General features: G+C 48.5%; 8 protein-coding genes across 8 annotated transcripts; 2 read left to right on the top strand and 6 right to left on the bottom strand.

Annotated features, from left to right (window-relative positions):
- Positions 1–241: 241 nt before the first annotated feature.
- On the top strand, positions 242–1,436 carry GIQ15_04985 (uncharacterized protein; the record flags this gene model as incomplete). The annotated part of the gene is made up of 3 exons (XM_033552402.1): positions 242–289; positions 344–687; positions 749–1,436. 3 exons carry the CDS (start codon positions 242–244, stop codon positions 1,434–1,436), a joined length of 1,080 nt encoding a protein of 359 aa, XP_033406132.1.
- A 1,083-nt stretch (positions 1,437–2,519) lies between these two features.
- On the bottom strand, positions 2,520–3,031 carry GIQ15_04984 (uncharacterized protein; the record flags this gene model as incomplete). Its single annotated transcript, XM_033552401.1, has 3 exons — positions 2,520–2,630; positions 2,696–2,814; positions 2,866–3,031. The coding sequence occupies 3 exons, from the start codon at positions 3,029–3,031 to the stop codon at positions 2,520–2,522; spliced, it is 396 nt and encodes a 131-aa protein (XP_033406131.1).
- Positions 3,032–4,905: 1,874 nt separating this feature from the next.
- Positions 4,906–5,439, bottom strand: GIQ15_04983 (uncharacterized protein; the record flags this gene model as incomplete). The annotated part of the gene is made up of 1 exon (XM_033552400.1): positions 4,906–5,439. The coding sequence occupies one exon, from the start codon at positions 5,437–5,439 to the stop codon at positions 4,906–4,908; it is 534 nt and encodes a 177-aa protein (XP_033406130.1).
- Positions 5,440–6,064: 625 nt separating this feature from the next.
- On the bottom strand, positions 6,065–7,066 carry GIQ15_04982 (cyclin; the record flags this gene model as incomplete). The annotated part of the gene is made up of 3 exons (XM_033552399.1): positions 6,065–6,600; positions 6,650–6,859; positions 6,907–7,066. The coding sequence occupies 3 exons, from the start codon at positions 7,064–7,066 to the stop codon at positions 6,065–6,067; spliced, it is 906 nt and encodes a 301-aa protein (XP_033406129.1).
- Positions 7,067–7,627: 561 nt separating this feature from the next.
- GIQ15_04981 (uncharacterized protein) lies at positions 7,628–9,808 on the top strand (the record flags this gene model as incomplete). The annotated part of the gene is made up of 8 exons (XM_033552398.1): positions 7,628–7,763; positions 7,818–7,898; positions 7,960–8,167; positions 8,222–8,853; positions 8,918–8,979; positions 9,038–9,141; positions 9,203–9,235; positions 9,289–9,808. 8 exons carry the CDS (start codon positions 7,628–7,630, stop codon positions 9,806–9,808), a joined length of 1,776 nt encoding a protein of 591 aa, XP_033406128.1.
- A 491-nt stretch (positions 9,809–10,299) lies between these two features.
- Positions 10,300–11,648, bottom strand: GIQ15_04980 (uncharacterized protein; the record flags this gene model as incomplete). The annotated part of the gene is made up of 5 exons (XM_033552397.1): positions 10,300–10,708; positions 10,760–10,926; positions 10,982–11,244; positions 11,315–11,483; positions 11,535–11,648. 5 exons carry the CDS (start codon positions 11,646–11,648, stop codon positions 10,300–10,302), a joined length of 1,122 nt encoding a protein of 373 aa, XP_033406127.1.
- Positions 11,649–12,133: 485 nt separating this feature from the next.
- Positions 12,134–12,481, bottom strand: GIQ15_04979 (uncharacterized protein; the record flags this gene model as incomplete). The annotated part of the gene is made up of 1 exon (XM_033552396.1): positions 12,134–12,481. One exon carries the CDS (start codon positions 12,479–12,481, stop codon positions 12,134–12,136), a length of 348 nt encoding a protein of 115 aa, XP_033406126.1.
- A 979-nt stretch (positions 12,482–13,460) lies between these two features.
- GIQ15_04978 (ubiquitin-activating enzyme E1) lies at positions 13,461–16,714 on the bottom strand (the record flags this gene model as incomplete). The annotated part of the gene is made up of 4 exons (XM_033552395.1): positions 13,461–13,599; positions 13,657–16,432; positions 16,494–16,579; positions 16,635–16,714. 4 exons carry the CDS (start codon positions 16,712–16,714, stop codon positions 13,461–13,463), a joined length of 3,081 nt encoding a protein of 1,026 aa, XP_033406125.1.
- Between the last annotated feature and the right edge of the window lie 1,618 nt (positions 16,715–18,332).

The raw sequence follows: 18,332 nt of genomic DNA, 5'->3' as shown, positions 1-18,332 counted from the left end.
TTCCTCTTTTCTTCAACATGAGAGATAACCATGGAAAAGCCATTTAAGTGTAGTTGATCTGTTTACCAGAAAGGTGACATCGGCATTATTAGGAAGTTGGCTCAATGTTGTGCATCAAAGCCTGACAGCTTGGTGATATCTAGGCTATATCAATGCCCAACGAACGATGGCTCCTAAGCGCATCGTATGCCCCGCTACTCACCAACCTTCAAGATAGACACAAAAACATTATCCGTCAAAGATGCTGGCCGAACTCCCGACGGAACTGCTGAGAGAGGTTGTCAGTCATGTAAGTGTTTCTTCACCCGAGTTAACTGGAGCTGTGAATGCTAATCTGCAAAAGGTGAACCGCGTCGACCAGAAGAGCCTCTGTGAGGTTTGCAAGTATCTTTGCGATGCCATGAGTCCACTGCTGTACAACTCTCTAACGATCTCGACGACACCATTATCGATTGATGGCATAGTTTCCAGGATTGAACGGATACCGCTCAAATGGCTGAAATATACCAAGGATATATGTCTTCGCTCTGTTAGCTACAAGGACCGTCTACAACGCTGCATTTATCCGCCCTACGATCCCGCATCAGATCCACAAGGTATCATTGACCTCGATCCATCCAGCAACTTGATGGTGGCCTTGGAGATCCTACTCTCGGCTGTACCTAAGGATGGCCTACGTGCGTTCAGGTAACATGCTCTTACAAGACTCATTTCATGCCTCCAATCTCTTACTCAAGATATCGACTAGATGGGAGCTTGGTACATGCATACCCAAGGGCCTTCTCTCCGGTGACGGTGGCCCACTAGCCAACCAACAGTGGATTGAAACGCTTTCCCTTAGAACAGGCTTATGTGATGGAGGTATACCGATGCAGTACACTGTGGATTTCGGTCGATTCCGGCACCTACAATCCATCTCTTGGGATGAGATGTTTGCATATGACACCTATGAGTCTATTAGAAAGTGCATTGCCGTAAACAAGGAGATCAAGGCCTGGGACCTAGGTCTGGCGTCTTCTTTATGGCGCAGCATTATCCCCCCATCACAGAAAGATTTCCGCTTTAGCTTCTTCATAGAGAAGGTGTTGGAGCTTCAGCCAGGAATGCAGAAACGATGTTTCCCTTCTCTCGAATCACTATGCTTTCGAGACCTGCCCCTTCGTGGCATGGAGGCAGAGCTGGCATACACACTACAGGTGGAGCGTCTGCGTACCTTGAAGCTCTGTTACTGCGCCGGATCTGTTACTTTTCTGGGAGTTCTTGCGGAGTCCAAGTCGGACCTGAGACTGACAACTCTAGAGGTATCCTTCTACAATGTGCATCCCCGATATGAGTTCGAGCCGTTTAAACATCTCTCCGTGATTCTTGCAAGATTCCTTGGGGGATTCCAAGGCTTAGAGAATCTATACCTTAGGCTTCCACATCTCTTTCTGTAAAAGGGCGTCGGCGATGGAATCCTGAACCACCGCTCGACTCTTCGACGCCTAGTGATTCACAATAGGACGCCAGAGAGAGATTTCGACTCTACCTATATCACAAGCCCTCCGAATGAACTTCAATTTCTGCTGAGAGATGCTTCACCAACCTGTCTTGGGGCAAGTATGCACTTCGAGTGCGTCCTGAATCCTCCATATTTCAAGAAGCATAAATTGAACCCTAAGTATGATGCGCCAGTAGGTCTTCAGCTTATCTATGCTTAACTATCTTTGCGCGCTCACCGAAAACTCATCCATTGCATATAGGGCTATCAATTCGAATGGGAGAAGTTATCACCACGGCCATTGTGCAAACTGCTGCATCTTTGGGTGACCGCCGATCCTATCAACCGTTTTGATGAAATCCGAAATTGTTTTAAAGGTGAAGGTAAAGACGTAGTCTTTGACTGCAGGGTAGGCAATGGTAAGCTGAATTCTCATTCCTACACCTCCTAGTTATGTTATGTTAACACTTTGCTATAGTCTCGCATCAGGCTGTGCAGGCCAGTATGTTGAAGTACTACTCATCACAAGATATCCTAGAATTTACACGGTGGGCATTTAGCGATGATGGTCTCCCCCAACTCCAGGTGCTTGCGTGGGGTTTTCTTCGGCGATGGCCACTGTTTTAATGTTCCCGACACGAAAAACATTGTATTTTGCAGAAGTGAACATAGTTTTCGACTCTTGACCCCAGCAGCGATTGAGCTGTGGGACCTTTTTCAGGAGAATATCGACATGTTAACATGGTGCCACGAGTGTTAAACTGCTATACTGCACCACCGGCAATATGGCGAGCAGGCAACTTTAATGCAAGAGAACAATCACCATGCAGAAAGTCAATGGTCACAAACGGATATAATTTATTAATTTAGAGCTTGTGCATAGATTAGCCAGCTTGGTATTTACATTTTCAGTAATAACTAGTTATCGAGGCCCGAAACGCTAGGTCCTCAATAAGGAGAGGAGAAGAGCCTGCTGCTGTTCATTTTTCAGTGTTTTCCACCTTTTCCAAAGTCAAGCTATCAGGGCTCAATCTCGCCCTTACTTGCTGACTCTCTCAGTCTCCTTTTTATGCACCGATTTTCCACGATGAATTTCTTTCTCCATCTCCTCGATTTCCACGCTATCTATCTCTCCTCTATCTGCTTTGACCTATGGTAGACAAGTCAGAATTGATGCATGTAAAAGGAATGGTAGAAATGTTTTCTGCAACTTACATCGGCTTCACTGGTGCTTGCCAGGTTGTTGTTCCATTTTCCTTGACCTTCTTTATGTCTCAACAGATGTTCAGTCTTCTCTTTCTCGACTTCCGAGGAGACTTCTTCTTTATCTCGGTCTATAATGATGTGTTAGAGCTGGGTCGATGAATAGATTAGGCTACACTCACGTCTGTCCCCCTCTTTCAATGCACGAACTGAGGCTGTGTTATGGAATAAGGAAGCTTGGTGGCGGTGGATGGACGATGGTCTGAGTCCTGTCCTGGTCACGGAGCGTAGTTGAAATCGCCCGCTCAACGAAGAGCAGGAGCGGAGGCTGGAAGTAAAAGATGGCATTGTGCGGTATGTAGTGATTGCTTATTGAAGCTTGGAATATGCGTTTTGGTTGTAAGTTGGTGTAGACGGTGTATATGGTGTATTGTTGAGGGACGAGTAAGCTACTGGCGGGTATCCTGGACTTATATATGTGTCCTGCCAACAGTTGTGTATGCCTGTTAATTAATAAAAGCCTGCTATTATGACGAGCTTTCCATGCATGGGTGGGATGTTTTCTGGAGAAAGATGGTCTAGCTATCTCCAACTTGTGACGTCACCGCAACTTGGCCGAGGAACTTCCAAACTGGGATGAAACATCACCATATCAACATCATATCAACATCAACATATCAACATCACATCATCATCATCAACATCATCTACATCTACATAATGAACCTTCTTCATAGATATTGAATGTTAGTCTTGCGAGTCGATGCCAATGGCTGATACATCCGGATAGATACATTAGACTAGAAGAAGCCTCGTCTAGGCTAAAGTATCTCTAGTCAGTTTGAAGACGAAGATACTATTCTAGCAAACAGTCTAGCCTCTACTATTAACTCCTCTAGCCGAGAGTGAATTTACCATTAACCAATGCCAGTGCACCGCCAATGTCTACTAAGATTCACTAGAAGAGCCTTTCCAGCGGCGCCAGGCCCGCAGCAGGAAGAAGCGGCAGGCTGAATAGAAGAGACTATTGAGCCACGCTGGATACTCCGTTCCCCGAGCGTCTGTTCGTCTGTTCGTCTGTTCGTTTATCCTTCGACACTCGCCACTCGTAGATATACGCCCGTAGATACGAAGTATATTCCCTTAGATATGCCCGTAGATAACCCCCGACCCTGATTTAAGATTGAACTATGTGGGCTGGCGAACGGCTGACAACTCTATCCACGGCCGATCTTACAAGGCGAATATAGGTATAGATATAGATTGAAGTAGATGAAATGTTCATATTGGTATTTATTATCCAACGACGCTCAAGTCGGCAATCTTCTTTCTTTCTTTTTCCTTTTTCCGATTTTCCAATCCATTTTTCATCCGAGGAATCGAAATTTTCTTTGGTCGACGTATCCAGCCATCCAAAAAGGGGATTAATGTCAAGTCAGGTAAATGAGAGGTGAGAAATGAAAGGGAAAACGAAAGAGAGAGATAGAGATAGAGGGAAAAAAGGTGAAATATGAAAGATGAGTAGCATGGTATGGTGAAATACACTTCCTTTCCCAAGACAAGGCGTAGAACAGTAAAAGACGAAAGAAGCGAGTATATATAGAGGCAGACCGACCAACCAACTGACAACAACCAGTACAACAGACACACCGTCCATCCATCCGACCGACCGACCGGCGAGTATATATATATCAAGGCAACAACACAGCAACACAGCACGCATTCTATCATCGGGGTAAACGACAACAACAACGACGAGTATCCAGTATCCGGTATCCAGTATCCAAAAAACAACAAGGGTGATATAAACAGCAAATATTTTTCAGTTCGAAGAATCGAAAGTCTTTTAGAAAGGGAAGCAATAAATGAAAACACCGACCATCCCTGCGTGCAACCGACCGTCCATCCAGTCCATCCATCCGTCCGCTCCGTGTATGTATGTATGTAGTAGTAGTAGTAGTATAAGTAATAGTATAGTGGCAGTTGCATATCGTTAAGTGTAGGTCGAATGGAAAGTTGCAAAAGTGAAAGATACACGCCGTCGCTCAGCCCGTTCACGAGAAGAAGATGTTAAAGAAAATGAGTCGTCGATTACCGAAATACGTATAGATGGTATAGTTGTTGTAGTGATGCAAGAAACGAGGTAATGAAACGTTAAGAACGAAAGACGGATCGTCATGGCGTCAAAAAGGGTGGTGAAGAAGGGAAAAAGAGTGAGCCGGTCACCATCTAGGTGGGCTGGAGACTCTCATGCCGGTACTCGGGTTGACGATTGGGATGGCATTCCGCGTCCTGACGGCGGCAGGCTGATGGATCTTGCCCATCATGGCCATGTTGTTCATGTTGTGCATGTTGTTCATGTTCATGTGTTGCTGCACGAGGCCAGAGGTAGGGTGAACCTGGTGTTGCAAGGGGGAGGAGTCTGGAGAGGCACTTCCGAGCGAGCTGCGGTCCGAGGCGGCCAGGGAGTGGATGGAGTGCAGGTCGTCTTCGGTGAGGAGATTGGGACAGAACTCGAGGTCGTCGTCGAGGTCAAAGGAGCGGCCGGCCTCGAAACGGGCCCTGAAAGCGGTGATGGCGGGAGCTTCGATGAGATCTCGCATGGACTTGACGCCGCGGAACTGGCGAGAGCCGGATGCGAGGGACGAAGGGGGTGCTGTCGACGGGGTGAGGGAGGCGGCAGAGGACGAGGCGGCGGCGTTGGAGGGAGTGAGCCGTTGTCGACGACGGTGGTGATGCTGGTGGTGATGGGACATGGTGGTCGCTGTAGCTGCTGGTAGATGGGTGGGAGGCGCTGGATGGTGTTGGTGGTGTGGGCTGTGATGGGAGGGCTGGTGGGAGAAGAATAGCGCGGACATAGGGATGACTCAGCGAGGAATTAGACGATTAGAGGAGAAAGTAGAAGAGCAAAGTGAAGAGTAGAGCAAAGAGTAAAGAGTAAAGAGTAAAGAGTAAAGTAGAAGATAGTGTGAAGGTGAAGGTGAAGGTGAAGGAAGAGAAGAAAAGGAAGAAGAAGACGGAGGAAGGCGGTGAAAGGGCGGGTTGCCCTAGGCCCGAAGGAGGATGCCGATCGTGGGATAGTGACTTCCACCACCACTTATTTTTATATGGGCGAGAAAGTCACTATCCACACCCTTGCATCATCGGCCACCTGACCTGCAGGACCAGGGGTACTTCCTCCTGTATACAAGTTTATATGGCGGGAGAAGTACCTACGTCCTCTAGCGCCGAGTTCCTGCCGTCCATTAATAGATACAGTTGGCGCCGACAGGGCATGAAAAGACGCAGAACGATGCAGTCGAAACACACTGGATATGCATGATCCTGCCCTCGAATCAACCCTTTCTACTCGTCCGTCGCTCCTCTCGCGCCGTCCACTGGCTACTTGTCCAGAAACCTCCCCCGCACATACCGTCCGATCGCCTCGCGCAGCCCTTTCTCCCCGTATCCCTCCCACACCTCATACAGCGCCACCATCTCCTGCGTGCTCTCCACCACGGCCTCGATCGACACCTCGCTGCCCGCCAGCCACTCCACAACCTTCTGCACCCGGCCCCCGTCCCCCATCCCTTCTCGTATGCCTGCAGCCATCCCAGCACCCGAACTCGAGCCTGTGCTGCTGCTGCTGCCCGCGCCCGGTTTGAACACCACAGCCACAAACACGGCCATCACGGCAATGACGTGCGGTGGCTGGAGCAGCGGGAGGTCCGTCAGGTAGCTGTCGTTCACCACCGACCAGGCCAGCGCGATCTCGTCAGAGGATAGACAGAGGCCGGTCCCGGTCGTGTTGGTCAGCGACGACGAGAAGTCCGACAGCGTCCTGTACGGGTGGTGGATGATGAGCTGCGAGTTGAGCTCGCTGATGAGCCAGAACTCGCACTCGCCCACTTTGGCAGCGTCAGACAGGATGAATTCTGCTGTTAGTATTAGTATACGGAGTATATAGAAAGAGATAGAGATACGCACCCGGCCATAGTCCCCGTGCTTCGGAGACGACGTACTTGATATGCTGGGGACACTCTTCCGTCTTGCAGGCGAGGTAAAAGGCCGTGGTCAGCAGTAGGTACGGGTTCGTCCGCCGGATGCTGACCCGAGTAAAGAAGCGCTTCACATAGACCTGCGCCGTAGCCAGAGCTTGCTGGCGAGTGTTCATCCGCTTCCCCAGCTTGATCAGTTCTGCCCTCGTCAGCATTCACATTGTATCGGGGACTCGAGCGGCCTACGCTGGTTGATGTAGATGTTGACCAGGCGGTGGTCGGGCAGGGGATATTGGGCGATGAAGGCCCGATCAGCCTCGTCCAGCGCCGCCCGCGTCTCTGCCAGCTGTTCGCGGTCAAACAGCCAGAACCGCCGCTGCGTCGAGGTCCAGTAGTTGGCCGCCATGCATCCTCGACCTCACATTACAGCCTATACCCAGGTATCTTCGCTGTTCTTCCTGTTCTTCCCCCTAGTTCAAGCTGTATAAAATGTAAAGTTGAAGTAGATAAGATGGATGACTAAGGGATGTATGACGTAAGCTCGCTTATCGCCAATCAGAAGAAGCCAAAACAAAACAACCAAGCAAGACGAAGAAGAAGAAGAAGAAGAAGAAGAGAAGAGAAGACGACGCTAGATAACGAACAACTACGATATACAAGTCGACGGTGAAGGAGAGACGCTGGTCACTGGCAGACTACGCCGATATATACTGCAACGCCGTACCGTCTGATGTTCAGCCCACTCGAAGTGCCATATAACTGCGGCCCGCACCGCCGGCAAGAGCCTGGATGCGTCGACCTGCGAGCTCACTCTTCATAGCTGATCGAAGCTAGGCGGCTGGTCCCTCGTTGATACGTCCTGTGACCGTCGCTGTTACTGCTGTTGTGGCTGCCATTGGACCGGGCTCAGTGTCGGCATTGTCTCAACCTTAGCCGGTACTTTTACCTTTTGCCGTCTATATCAAAAATGCCGGAGCACGGAAACGAGAGCACGCGTGAGCGAGACGAGCGCATAGAACGTCTCTGGGAGCTGCTGGATACTCGGAAGGAAGGACAGATTGATCTCAGGGGGTTCAAAAAGGGGTTGAAGCAGATCGATCACCGTACGTTCGCTGTCTTGATATGTAACTCTGGGTACATGTGCTGACCCTATATAGCCCTGAAAAATGCCGATGACCTGCTGCATGATATTCTCAAGGCGATAGATACAAGTCAGGATGGCCGGATACAGTATTCTGGTACGTTGACCCTGATGGCAATAAGGTGACAGGCGCGGTGCAGTGCTAATGGCCGGAGTAGAATTCCGCTCGTTCGTACAACAGGCCGAGCAACAGCTGTGGCAGCTCTTCCAAGCTATTGACCACGACCGTAACGGCCATCTCGACAAGACGGAGCTGAAAGATGCCTTTTCACGCGCGGGTATGTCCGTGCCGAACTCGAAGCTAGATCAGTTCTTCGAGGATGTCGATACAAATCGCGATGGGGTCATCAGCTTCGACGAGTGGAGGTACCTGCTCGCCCCCTACTCATTGACATAGTATCAGGTGCTAACGTTCGGCAGAGACTTCCTCCTCTTCCTCCCAGACACACATAACCTCCGCTCAGTCATATCCTACTACTCTGCAACCGGCACACTCAACCCCGAAGGCGACGTGCACATCAACAAGACACTACAGGGATCAGGTACAGCTCCTCACCTTTCTCCTACTACACCTTGCACCGCAGAACCAGTCCCAGTCATCAGTCCTCCTCATGCACGTCCTGCTCCTGTTCCGCCCCCTCCTCCTCCTCTCGACCCAGACCAACACCAATATTATATGTTTGCGCCTCCTTATAACGACCACCACGAAATAGATCAGGGACTGGAAGTAGAATTCCTTATCGTCCCTTCCCTCGTCAGAATATGGCTGTCATACCGCTACCTAGAAGAAGTATTGACCGAATCCACACCCCATGTAGGCTACTTTCTTGCCGGCGGGATGGCCGGTGTTGTCTCCCGAACCGCCACCGCGCCTTTCGATCGGTTGAAGGTCTACCTCATCGCACAGACGAATACGAGTAGCGCGAAGAGTGCGGCTGTCAACGCGGTCAAGGCTGGTGCGCCGGTCAAGGCAGTGGGGTGGATGTCGTGGCCTATCGTTGAGGCCACCAAGGAGCTATGGCGTGCGGGGGGGATTAGGAGTTTGTTTGCCGGTATGTCTTCCTTTTATTTTCATATTTATATCCTTGATACAGTACCAAAGCTGACGATGCATAGGGAACGGCCTGAATGTCGTCAAGGTCATGCCAGAGTCTGCTATCAAGTTCGGTGCATACGAGGTGAGACCCCTATATCGTTTGTGTATGCATGCACGAATCAACTGACCACTTCTGCTAGGCTTCAAAACGCTTCTTTGCCAACCTTGAGGGCCACGATGATACCAAGAACCTGCTTCCCATCTCCCAATTCCTATCCGGCGGCATTGGCGGAATGATTTCCCAGTATGTATCCCTGTCATTCAACTTGTATCTAATGCATATATCCTAACACGAGACCCCATAGATGCTGCGTCTACCCTCTCGATACCCTAAAATTGTAAGCTCCCTACATTTACCCCTTGTCCACCGTCCATCTCCTAACCTCTATAGCCGTATGCAATGCGAAACCGTCCAGGGTGGCCTACACGGCAACCAACTAATATACTCCACCGCATCCAAAATGTGGCAAACAAACGGCCTAACAGGCTACTTCCGTGGTCTCCCCCTCGGCCTCCTTGGGATGTTCCCCTTTGCCGCCATCGACCTAATGACATTCGAATACCTAAAGTCAACCCTTGTAGCCCGCAATGCCCGCCTAGCTCACTGCCACGAATCAGACGTACAGCTAAACAACTTCTCAACAGGAGCTATTGGCGCATTCAGTGGCGCCCTGAGTGCTTCCATCGTTTATCCACTGAATGTTCTGCGTACTCGATTACAGGCGCAAGGCACAGTACTTCATAAGGCTACATATACCGGCATCGTGGACGTCACTGTGCGCACAGTGCGAAGCGAAGGTGTCTACGGCTTGTTTAGAGGGTTAACGCCCAACTTACTAAAAGTCGTACCCTCAGTGTCGATAAGTTATATTGTCTACGAGAATTCGAAGCGCTTATTTGGCTTGTCGTGAGAATCGCGATATCACGCCAACTACTACCCTACCGATCGATACCCATCACCGTCACCGTCACACTTCCTCCTTCCATTATGCACTGCTTGTTTATACGTTCACTTTGCTTCGCATATATCCGGCGCGCTGTTCAAGGGCTACGTTCTTCGATTTCCATCTCATCAGCTACTTGGGTATATAATCCATCTACCAGGACAGTTCTATTTTCGCGATCTATCTGGCTCCTTCGTTGGAACCTTTCCTTTGTTCTCCTTCTTTCCTTTTTGTATCATGACCTACCTGTTGGTGATAAATAAAAAAGATAAAGATATAAAGGGCACTCAGCTGTGCCAAATTCGAGATACTGTGCCTTGATATAAGGTATACAGAAATATTCATAATTGACGTTCCTAGATTCCTTGATAACCTAAAGTTTTACATACTTGTTCATAGCATAACTACTAGGTAGTTAAATGACAACTATCGCGTATCTCTCAGATAATAAGTGACGATCACTTCCTAGCAGAATTAACCTCCTCGTCCTTTTCCATGATATCTGGCAGTGGCCCGACAGGCGTGATACCGAACGGATTAATCTGCCCATGACTCTTCGTATAGTGCTTTTTGATATGCTCGAACTGCGTCGTCTCTTTAAACGCAGGATAATCCCAATACAAATGCCTCACCCAGCGATGAATGGCAGGATACCCAGACCGGATATCACGTACATTCGTCTTGAAGTGCTGCACATACACGGCATCAAAACGGATAATCGTCGTGAAGAGCCTAATATCGACTTCCGTGAGGGCTTCGCCAAAATAGAACGGGGTAGAAGGGGAGTAGCTCTTGGCCAGGCGAGATTCAATTTTGTCGAGGGAGGCGAAGAGTGGTGGGATCGATTTCTCGTATGCTTCTTGAGTGCTGTGTGGTGTTAGATATCAAGACAAGGACTTCAGATAGTAGGAGACGTACGTTGCAAATCCACACTTGTAGACGCCGTTGTTCACGGTGTCGTAGATCCATTCGTTCTCAGTGTCGATGTCCTTCTCCAAAGATGCAGGGAGAGGGTCGACGGATTTATATTTCTCAGCCACCAGGTCGTCGAATTCATGATAGAACATGCGGATGATCTCCGAGCTCTAAGAGGCTGTCAACATCAACAATCCTAATCCATGTTAGTCAAGGGTTGCTCACCTCGTTGCTAACGATTTGCTTCGTCTTCGTATCATAGAGAGTTGGCACGGTGAATCGGCCCTTATACTCCGGGTCGACGCTGAAGTAGATATCACGAAGGTGGGAATAGTTATTCAATGGATCCGCTGTGACGTTCTCACCAGGCAGACTCTCATCAGGAGTAACAAAACGCCATCCTTTCTCTCCCAAATGCCAATGGACGGCTGTAAATGGGATGATATCCTCTAACCCTTTCAACTTCCTCGTGATAAGGGTTCTATGGGCTATTCATAGTTAGGTATCTCTAATCCATATATCTTTCTAAGCAAGGGAAAGGAACATGATATAACCTACCCCATGGACAAGCGTAGGAGACATAGAGATGATATCTGCCCTTCTCCGGCGGGAACTGAGCTCCTGGCTTGTTGGAGATCCAATTCCTGAACGCGGATTGTCCACGCTTGTACTCTCCGGACTTATCGTCTGGTCTAACCCAAGACGTGATCTTTACATCGTTTCCAGTCTATCCGAATTAGCAATTCATGCATCAACTAGCCCTGGGAACTATACGAACCGCCATCGTGGTAGTAGGCAGCGTCGACAATAATGTCTTGGCTGACGTCAGTGGGCTGATGGGCGTGTTTTTCAGACGCTGGAAGATGTTTATCGGTCGAAGGATAGAGAACATAAGATGGAACAGGAGGATGTTGAGCGATGGAAATAAAATACAGGAATGGAGGGGAAAAGCGACACTGATATATAGAACAAGGGAAGTCTACTGGTTGCACCAAGGCTCGATTACCAATGCTCTCCTAATGCTTGTCAACGCCAGGGTCTATTTGATTACAAGGCCATGACCGAGCATCACCAAATCATCATTATTTGACTTTCTCCTCCTTTTCTTATGAGAACCATGGAAAAACAGTTCAATACTTCAAATCTAGATGTTTTGTGGCTGTTTTTTCTGAGTTGAATACTCATTTCATTTTCTATCTATGATACCCAGGCCAGAACCCAAGGGTTAGGGCGCAGGAAAAGGAAATATATCGTGTCTAAATGAAGGTACACGGCGTCTAGGAAACTTCTTCACCACTGGCAAGACAGTTCTCTCACTCCAGGCTTGCCCCCGAAAGATCTCATCGCCCGTCTCACTCATACAAGCCATGTTCGGCCTCATTTTCCGGTCGTGCACTTGTAAGAGCCAAAGGAACCGATCTGAGTCCCGGTGCAACCATAGCTCTGGCCCTTCTTGATGCCGACGGACTGCTGCAAGCCACTGCAGTCCGAAGAGTGGTACATTTGGCATGATACGGAATCGCCGCCTTTCAATCCCACGCTGTAGGGACCGAATCCGACATTGATGTTGTAGCAGTGGTTGGGATCATCTCCATTCTTGAATTGATGGAGGAACGCGCCGTTGCACTTGCAATCCGAGCATGGATGGGCGTAAACGTCGAGTTGCCCGAAGACGGGGACGGCGAGGAGTGCTGGGAGGATAGCGATCAGCTTTGAGAATTGCATTTTGTCGATCCTTTTTCTCTGGTTAACAAGGTCGGTTGAAGATATCAGTCTCGCAGGCATGCAGATTGCGGTGATCATGTTTTCAAGGCCATACCTGAGAATAGAGAGGACCTTGGATAATTTGATTGATGGATACTTAAGATAGTGGATGAGCTTTTCAGAGATTGATTGACTGGATATTGCTAAGATTGCTGCTTGATACTTCCCTTGATTTGAGAAGGACTGGGAGCCCTTTTATATTTACGACACTCCCATTGCTACCTCATGGACCCTCCGCATAGAGCACTCCGACGGTGGTATTCTTTTCTCAATGGCATTCCTTTCTTGCCGAATAATGTTGACATTGAGGATGAACAAGGACGGACACGGGTAAACCCAAGCGCTCTATGGGCAGACCTAATACCCGAGCTATCTCGAAAAAGCCGCCCGCCAGTTTGATAGACATGTACGGAGTAAGTAAAAATAAAATAAAATAAAAAATAACATAGAAATATATTCTTCAACTGGAAGCGTTAGGCCCCGCGGGCTAACCTTTAGCCCGCTGAGGCTTGACTCGTTAGTCGCAGGCCGGTTTAAAATATAATGGGCTGATCAGTTCGAGGCTGGGATCACGATCCGGCCGGTTAACCGGCAGGTCTGTCTGTACTATCTATCTTCACATTGTTTCGCAGTTCGTAGATACAGATCTACAGAGTAACGTTGCTCAACTGTCAGCTTTCGTATAAGTTCGATCCTTCATGCATTGGATCCAGAGTCTCATCTCTACACTTCGGTTATTAAGTTGAGAATTGAGGTATAGTTCCGCAGAAGCCGGTTATCATCTGTAACTTCTAATATTACGTTCGTTATAACTCAGCCAGTAGTCACTTATCTAGCATTCTGGGGTACAAGGAGAAAACGCATGAAAAGAAGGCCAACTCCATTTTTCTCCTTTTCTCTTTTGTGTCTTTTTTTTTTCTTTCCAGTTCATGTTCCATGTCTACTTGTCAAGCTTCAACATGACATATGGGGCCTCGACTTCCTCACCATCAGGAGTTTCGGGATGTATTTCAACAATCACAGACTTCTGGTGATCGGGGATCGGTTTCCGGCTGACCTCTGCGATCAATTTGCTCATCCTGTTTGGAAACAATTAGCACTCGCTCCGTTCGTTAGATGCAGACAAATTAACTTACTTCATGGGAAGACGGTCCTTGACCTTGGCTGGAGGATAGAAGCTGGCATATAGCAAGCTGACACCAGAGCTAAGCATGACAATCTCCAGTCCCTGCTTCTTGAAATGATCCAAGAACTCCTGGAGAGTGACATCGTTTATTTCAAAGCGGTCCCACAGCTTGTCTAAGACAACCTCACCATCTGGCCCTTGGTACTTGGTCTTGGGGCTGGAAATCGGCTCGCTGAAACCGAAGAATGGCAATGCGATGTTAATAAAACCGTTCTTGTATCTTTCGATATCCTGGTTGTTATCAATTATTTTGTATAGCTCGAGGATAACCAACCCAGTGACCAGGGCGGTAGTAGTGGCGATGGCAGGAATGATCTTTCCGGCGATGAACTTGGTATTGTGACGATCAGCGGGTTCGATCTCGTAGTTCTCTGCACGCAAGTTGCTAGCAGCAGTGATGAAGTCGATATGGTGGTTCGTATCGTCGTCCTTCTCAAACTCAACTGGTTGAAGCTTGAATCCAGCAAGAGACTTAGGGTCGGGAAGCGAGCTGACTAGCTTGTTTATCTCTTCGTTATCATCAAACGAAGACGACTGTGGCTCTGGTTCCTCGTTCTCATCAGCCTGGATTTTGATACCGGAAGACGGGGTAAATTCTGGAATGATCATGTCTTCAGTAACTTTGCGGTAATAATCTTTGTCGGCACCGGGGTTCTTGATATCGTAGTTGAATGCATGGAGGTTTGCGGCAGCGATAATATAAGAGAGATGAGTATCGTTTTTGGAGTCGAACTTCAATGGAGTTGGGGCACGCTTTGGTCCAGACCAGAACAGCGCCCCGCTGGAGGTGACCGAGTCCTTGGGGAAGTTATACAAGAGCTGTTGAATAGCATTGTTGTAGTACTTCTCAAACTGATGTCTAGCCCAGACAATACAGTCGTCAAAGCTGAGTGGTTTCTCGGTAACCAGGAAGTCCCGGAGGTTCTCCAATGTCTGTTTTTCGGATCCACCTTGCTTCAATGTACGCTCAATATAGCCTGGCTGCGTAAGATAAAGGTTTGCAGCCTCTGGAGGCCCAACGAATAAGGACTCGAAAATATCTCTTGCCCAGGCAATGGTATGTTGAATTTGGTTGGGGAAACTTCTCAGGGTGCACATTGGGAAAGACTTCTCTGGTGGATCATGGGAGCTCGAATACGACTCAGTAAGTCTTGGGATGATGACCTGAGTATTTCCCTTGGTACCAAGAGTGCCACTTTCAAGAAGAGGCTTCCTGAAGAATACACAGCGTCTGTCAACATACGTACGGGCGTCGACGTTGTCAAGAGCATTGGTAACTCCATCGAGCTTGTTCCAGAAATCTTCATTGAAAACATGCTCGGAGTCCGCTCCAACTCGCTCCCTTAGTGCTGTGATCTTTCCTTTGAGCTCTGGGTTCATGGCCTGGACGGCTTCCGCGGCACAGTCGCTCTTTAGCTTGCCAACGTCATGGGAGCGGAACAGGAACTGTCGATTGAGATTGCTCTTCTCGATTTGGTCCATGTCGGTAACAGTGATTTGGCCCTTGGGACCCGTGCTGAGACCGATCATAGCCCAGTTCTTCAACATCTCGCACCCAATAGCACCAGCTCCAACAAGGAATTCGTTGATGTTTGCGAGCTTATCTTGGAATTCCTGTCCAAATACGGCGATTTGTCCATCATATCTAGAGTTTTTCGGAGCGCAAAGCTCTTCGGACCTCTTAATTGTGGTTGGGAGAGATTCCAAGGAGTCGAAGTACAGCCACTGGAAGATGGGGTTGAATTTCCCGGAGACAGCTTTCAGAACCTCTTGTGCAGCCAGACCACCGAAAAATGCTGCCATGGGGCACAAATCTCCTCTGGCCTGGAAACTCAGCTCGCGAATGAGCTTCTCATCAATCTCGATCTTGTCCTCACCTTCACCAGCAAGTTTTTGGACAAGAGCAATAACTTCCTTCGCATCCTCTTCATGGTGAGGGCGAGGAAGCTGGTTATCGTGGGTCTCAGCGAATTTGTGCAGTGCCTGGATACCGATATGGAGCTGCGCTGGCCGGTCAAACTTGGCGAAATCGGAAATAACGAACTCTGGCTTCTTGAGCTGCTGGCTGAACGGCTGGAAATCGATGAACTTTGGCATCTTGGCCTGGGTGAAGAGGCCACCGCCTTCATAAGTCCCTAGTCCGCTCACATCTCCAATAGAGAAGGTGTATGGACCCTTAACCGTAACCTTTCTAGGCTCTGAGTTGTTGAGACCTGTCATTCCACGAACTTCCGAGAAAGTAACGAAATCACCATCTTCAAAGCCATGCCTCGTATCGTCCAGAGCAGAGACCAATCCTTCCTCATTGATTCCTGCGATAATGCCACTCAATGGATTCTCGCCTGTCGCATCTCCGACTGTGAAATTCTTCCCAAAGTCGGTGAATATGTAACCAAAAAGACCGAATGTATCCGCAATAACAACGTATATCTTATTCTCGTGACAATATTCAGCGATAACGGCCTGGTCCTTTAACGATGTGCTGGTGAGAACAACGACCTGGAAGGCCTTTAGCTGGGAAAGGTCGTCCGTCAGGTTTTTACCAGGAAAAACTGAGACTGGGGTGTAGGCATTGAGCTCGGCAACACGAGGAGCGGTTACTTCAGCTCGAGGCTTGCCAACGTCTTGAGGTGTGAGGAAGAACTGCGAGGAGAGGTCGGAGATGGCGGCGGGTGCGGGGTCAAATAGGGTCAGGGATTTAACGCCAGCAAGGGCAATGTTTTTAGCTATATATCAATAGATATGTTAGCTGAATATATTTATGTATGACTCGCTGTAGATACATACCGATCTCGACACCGAGACCTTTAAGCCCGACGATGAGCACATTGGACGAGCCCATGCGCTTCATAGCTTCATGTCCGAGGACGTATCTGTTGGCATAACCTTGTCAGACTCATCATATAAAGCAGGAGAAGGTGTACCTACAGCTGTCTGCTATAGAGTGATTCATCAATCTCCCCATGTTTCGCCATCTCCACCACCGACTCAGGGTTGTCAATCTGCATCTTTGTGTCCTAGAGCGGGTTGAAACAATTCATGTTAGTCGAAGGAAGAAGAAGAAGATGTTGTAGATATAGTGGGCCTTGATATATTCCGAGTAGAAGGTGACATGGCAGTCGGTTGTGGAGGATAGCTATGAATGAGGGGCCTTACAGTCATGACTTTCTTGTCGTTTCGATCTACTTCACTGCCGGAAGCTTTTCGTTTCCTAATTTCCAGGTCGCTGGCGCGAGAGGAAATTGTGAAGACGCGAGTGAAAGCCTTGCTGAGAGCAAGGCCTTCGATATAGCTTGAGAGAAGGGTTCACACGCCGGGTTCAAGGCGATGTCTAGAGAAGTGCGGGGGAGCGATATCGATGTAAACAGTGAAACGCCCAAGCCGCAGGCCCGAGAACAGGTACTTTTAAGAGACGGGGGAGAAGAGAGCACTCGGAAACCACTTCTGTAGCTACGAGCGAGCGTTGTATCAACAGTTGTTGGTTGTTGCTTGCGGTTTCATGGCGGGAGGAACTTGGGATGCACTTTTGGTTGCCAGGCAGCTGCTGAGTAAGCACAGAATCCTATAGATGCATGGATGTTGATATCCATTTATATCTATGTTGATATCTATGAGATGATAGATGATATATACTAGTTGATATAAAAGAGTATAGTTTGAGGGTATCTAACGGTGTCCATAATGTACGGTCTTATCTAGCAGCTATACATGGAGTATCTTACACTACGTAGACACGACCTACTCCTTCGATGGAACCAAGTATCTCTCGGGTTGTCTTCCATCTCTTGTCATCTAGGCTGCATCATATAAGGTATAGAGTACTACTCTCTCGGTCCATAGCCTATAGTTAATAAGACAAGGCCTTCTCTGCCAGTTTCGACTGTCCATAGTCTGTATCATGTCCCCCAAGTCCCCAAGTCTCCAGAAACAAAGGGTATATATGTATATCTCCGTCCTCTGTCTACTCAGAAGCAGCGAAGAACTTTGGTATATCTGCTGTAAAGCACGTCCAAGGCGGTTGCTTCTTCCTATAAAAGAGGTATATGGTATCTCCTTCCAAGTCGTAGAAGAACAACAACAGCTGTTAGAGAAGGAGTGATTGATCCCAATAACAAGTATAAGATAGGGCTTTTCCACTTACGCTCTATTCATTTTCTCCTTTCCTCTCCTTCACCCGTCTATCAAGTTCCTCTAACCCGAGGACTATTCCCTGCCTTTCTCTCTTCTCTAGAGCCGTGACCATATCAACAGACTCATCCTCTATCACAGTCTCTTCTTCTGCGCGGCGAGACAGCCTCGTCCCAAGTATCCGGCCGACCCGGGAGTACAACCAGCTTCAAAAATGAACCTCAGCATTGACGGTACATTACCGCCGGGCGCGCAGAACGCAGACAGTGTAGTGACGACAGCCTCAAACACATCTGGTCTGTATGGCCCATATATCATCATCGGTTCGAAGCCATACCCACTGCAACATCGCTTTGCGACAGCGTCCATCTAATTTCCGCAAGTCAGAAAGTGGCAGGCAAGCTGAGGGGGATATTGACAATGTGAGAATCAAGGTAGGTGGGAGATGATACGGATATAAATTCTGAGCATACCGCGATGATGATTTTTTATAAGCCA

The sequence above is a fragment of the Arthroderma uncinatum genome, assembly GCF_011692745.1.
Source record: "Arthroderma uncinatum strain CBS 119779 chromosome Unknown scaffold3, whole genome shotgun sequence".
Taxonomy (NCBI): Eukaryota; Fungi; Ascomycota; class Eurotiomycetes; order Onygenales; family Arthrodermataceae; genus Arthroderma; species Arthroderma uncinatum.
The sequence above is the reverse complement of the archived record's forward strand: the minus strand, read 5'-3'. Positions and strand labels throughout refer to the sequence as shown.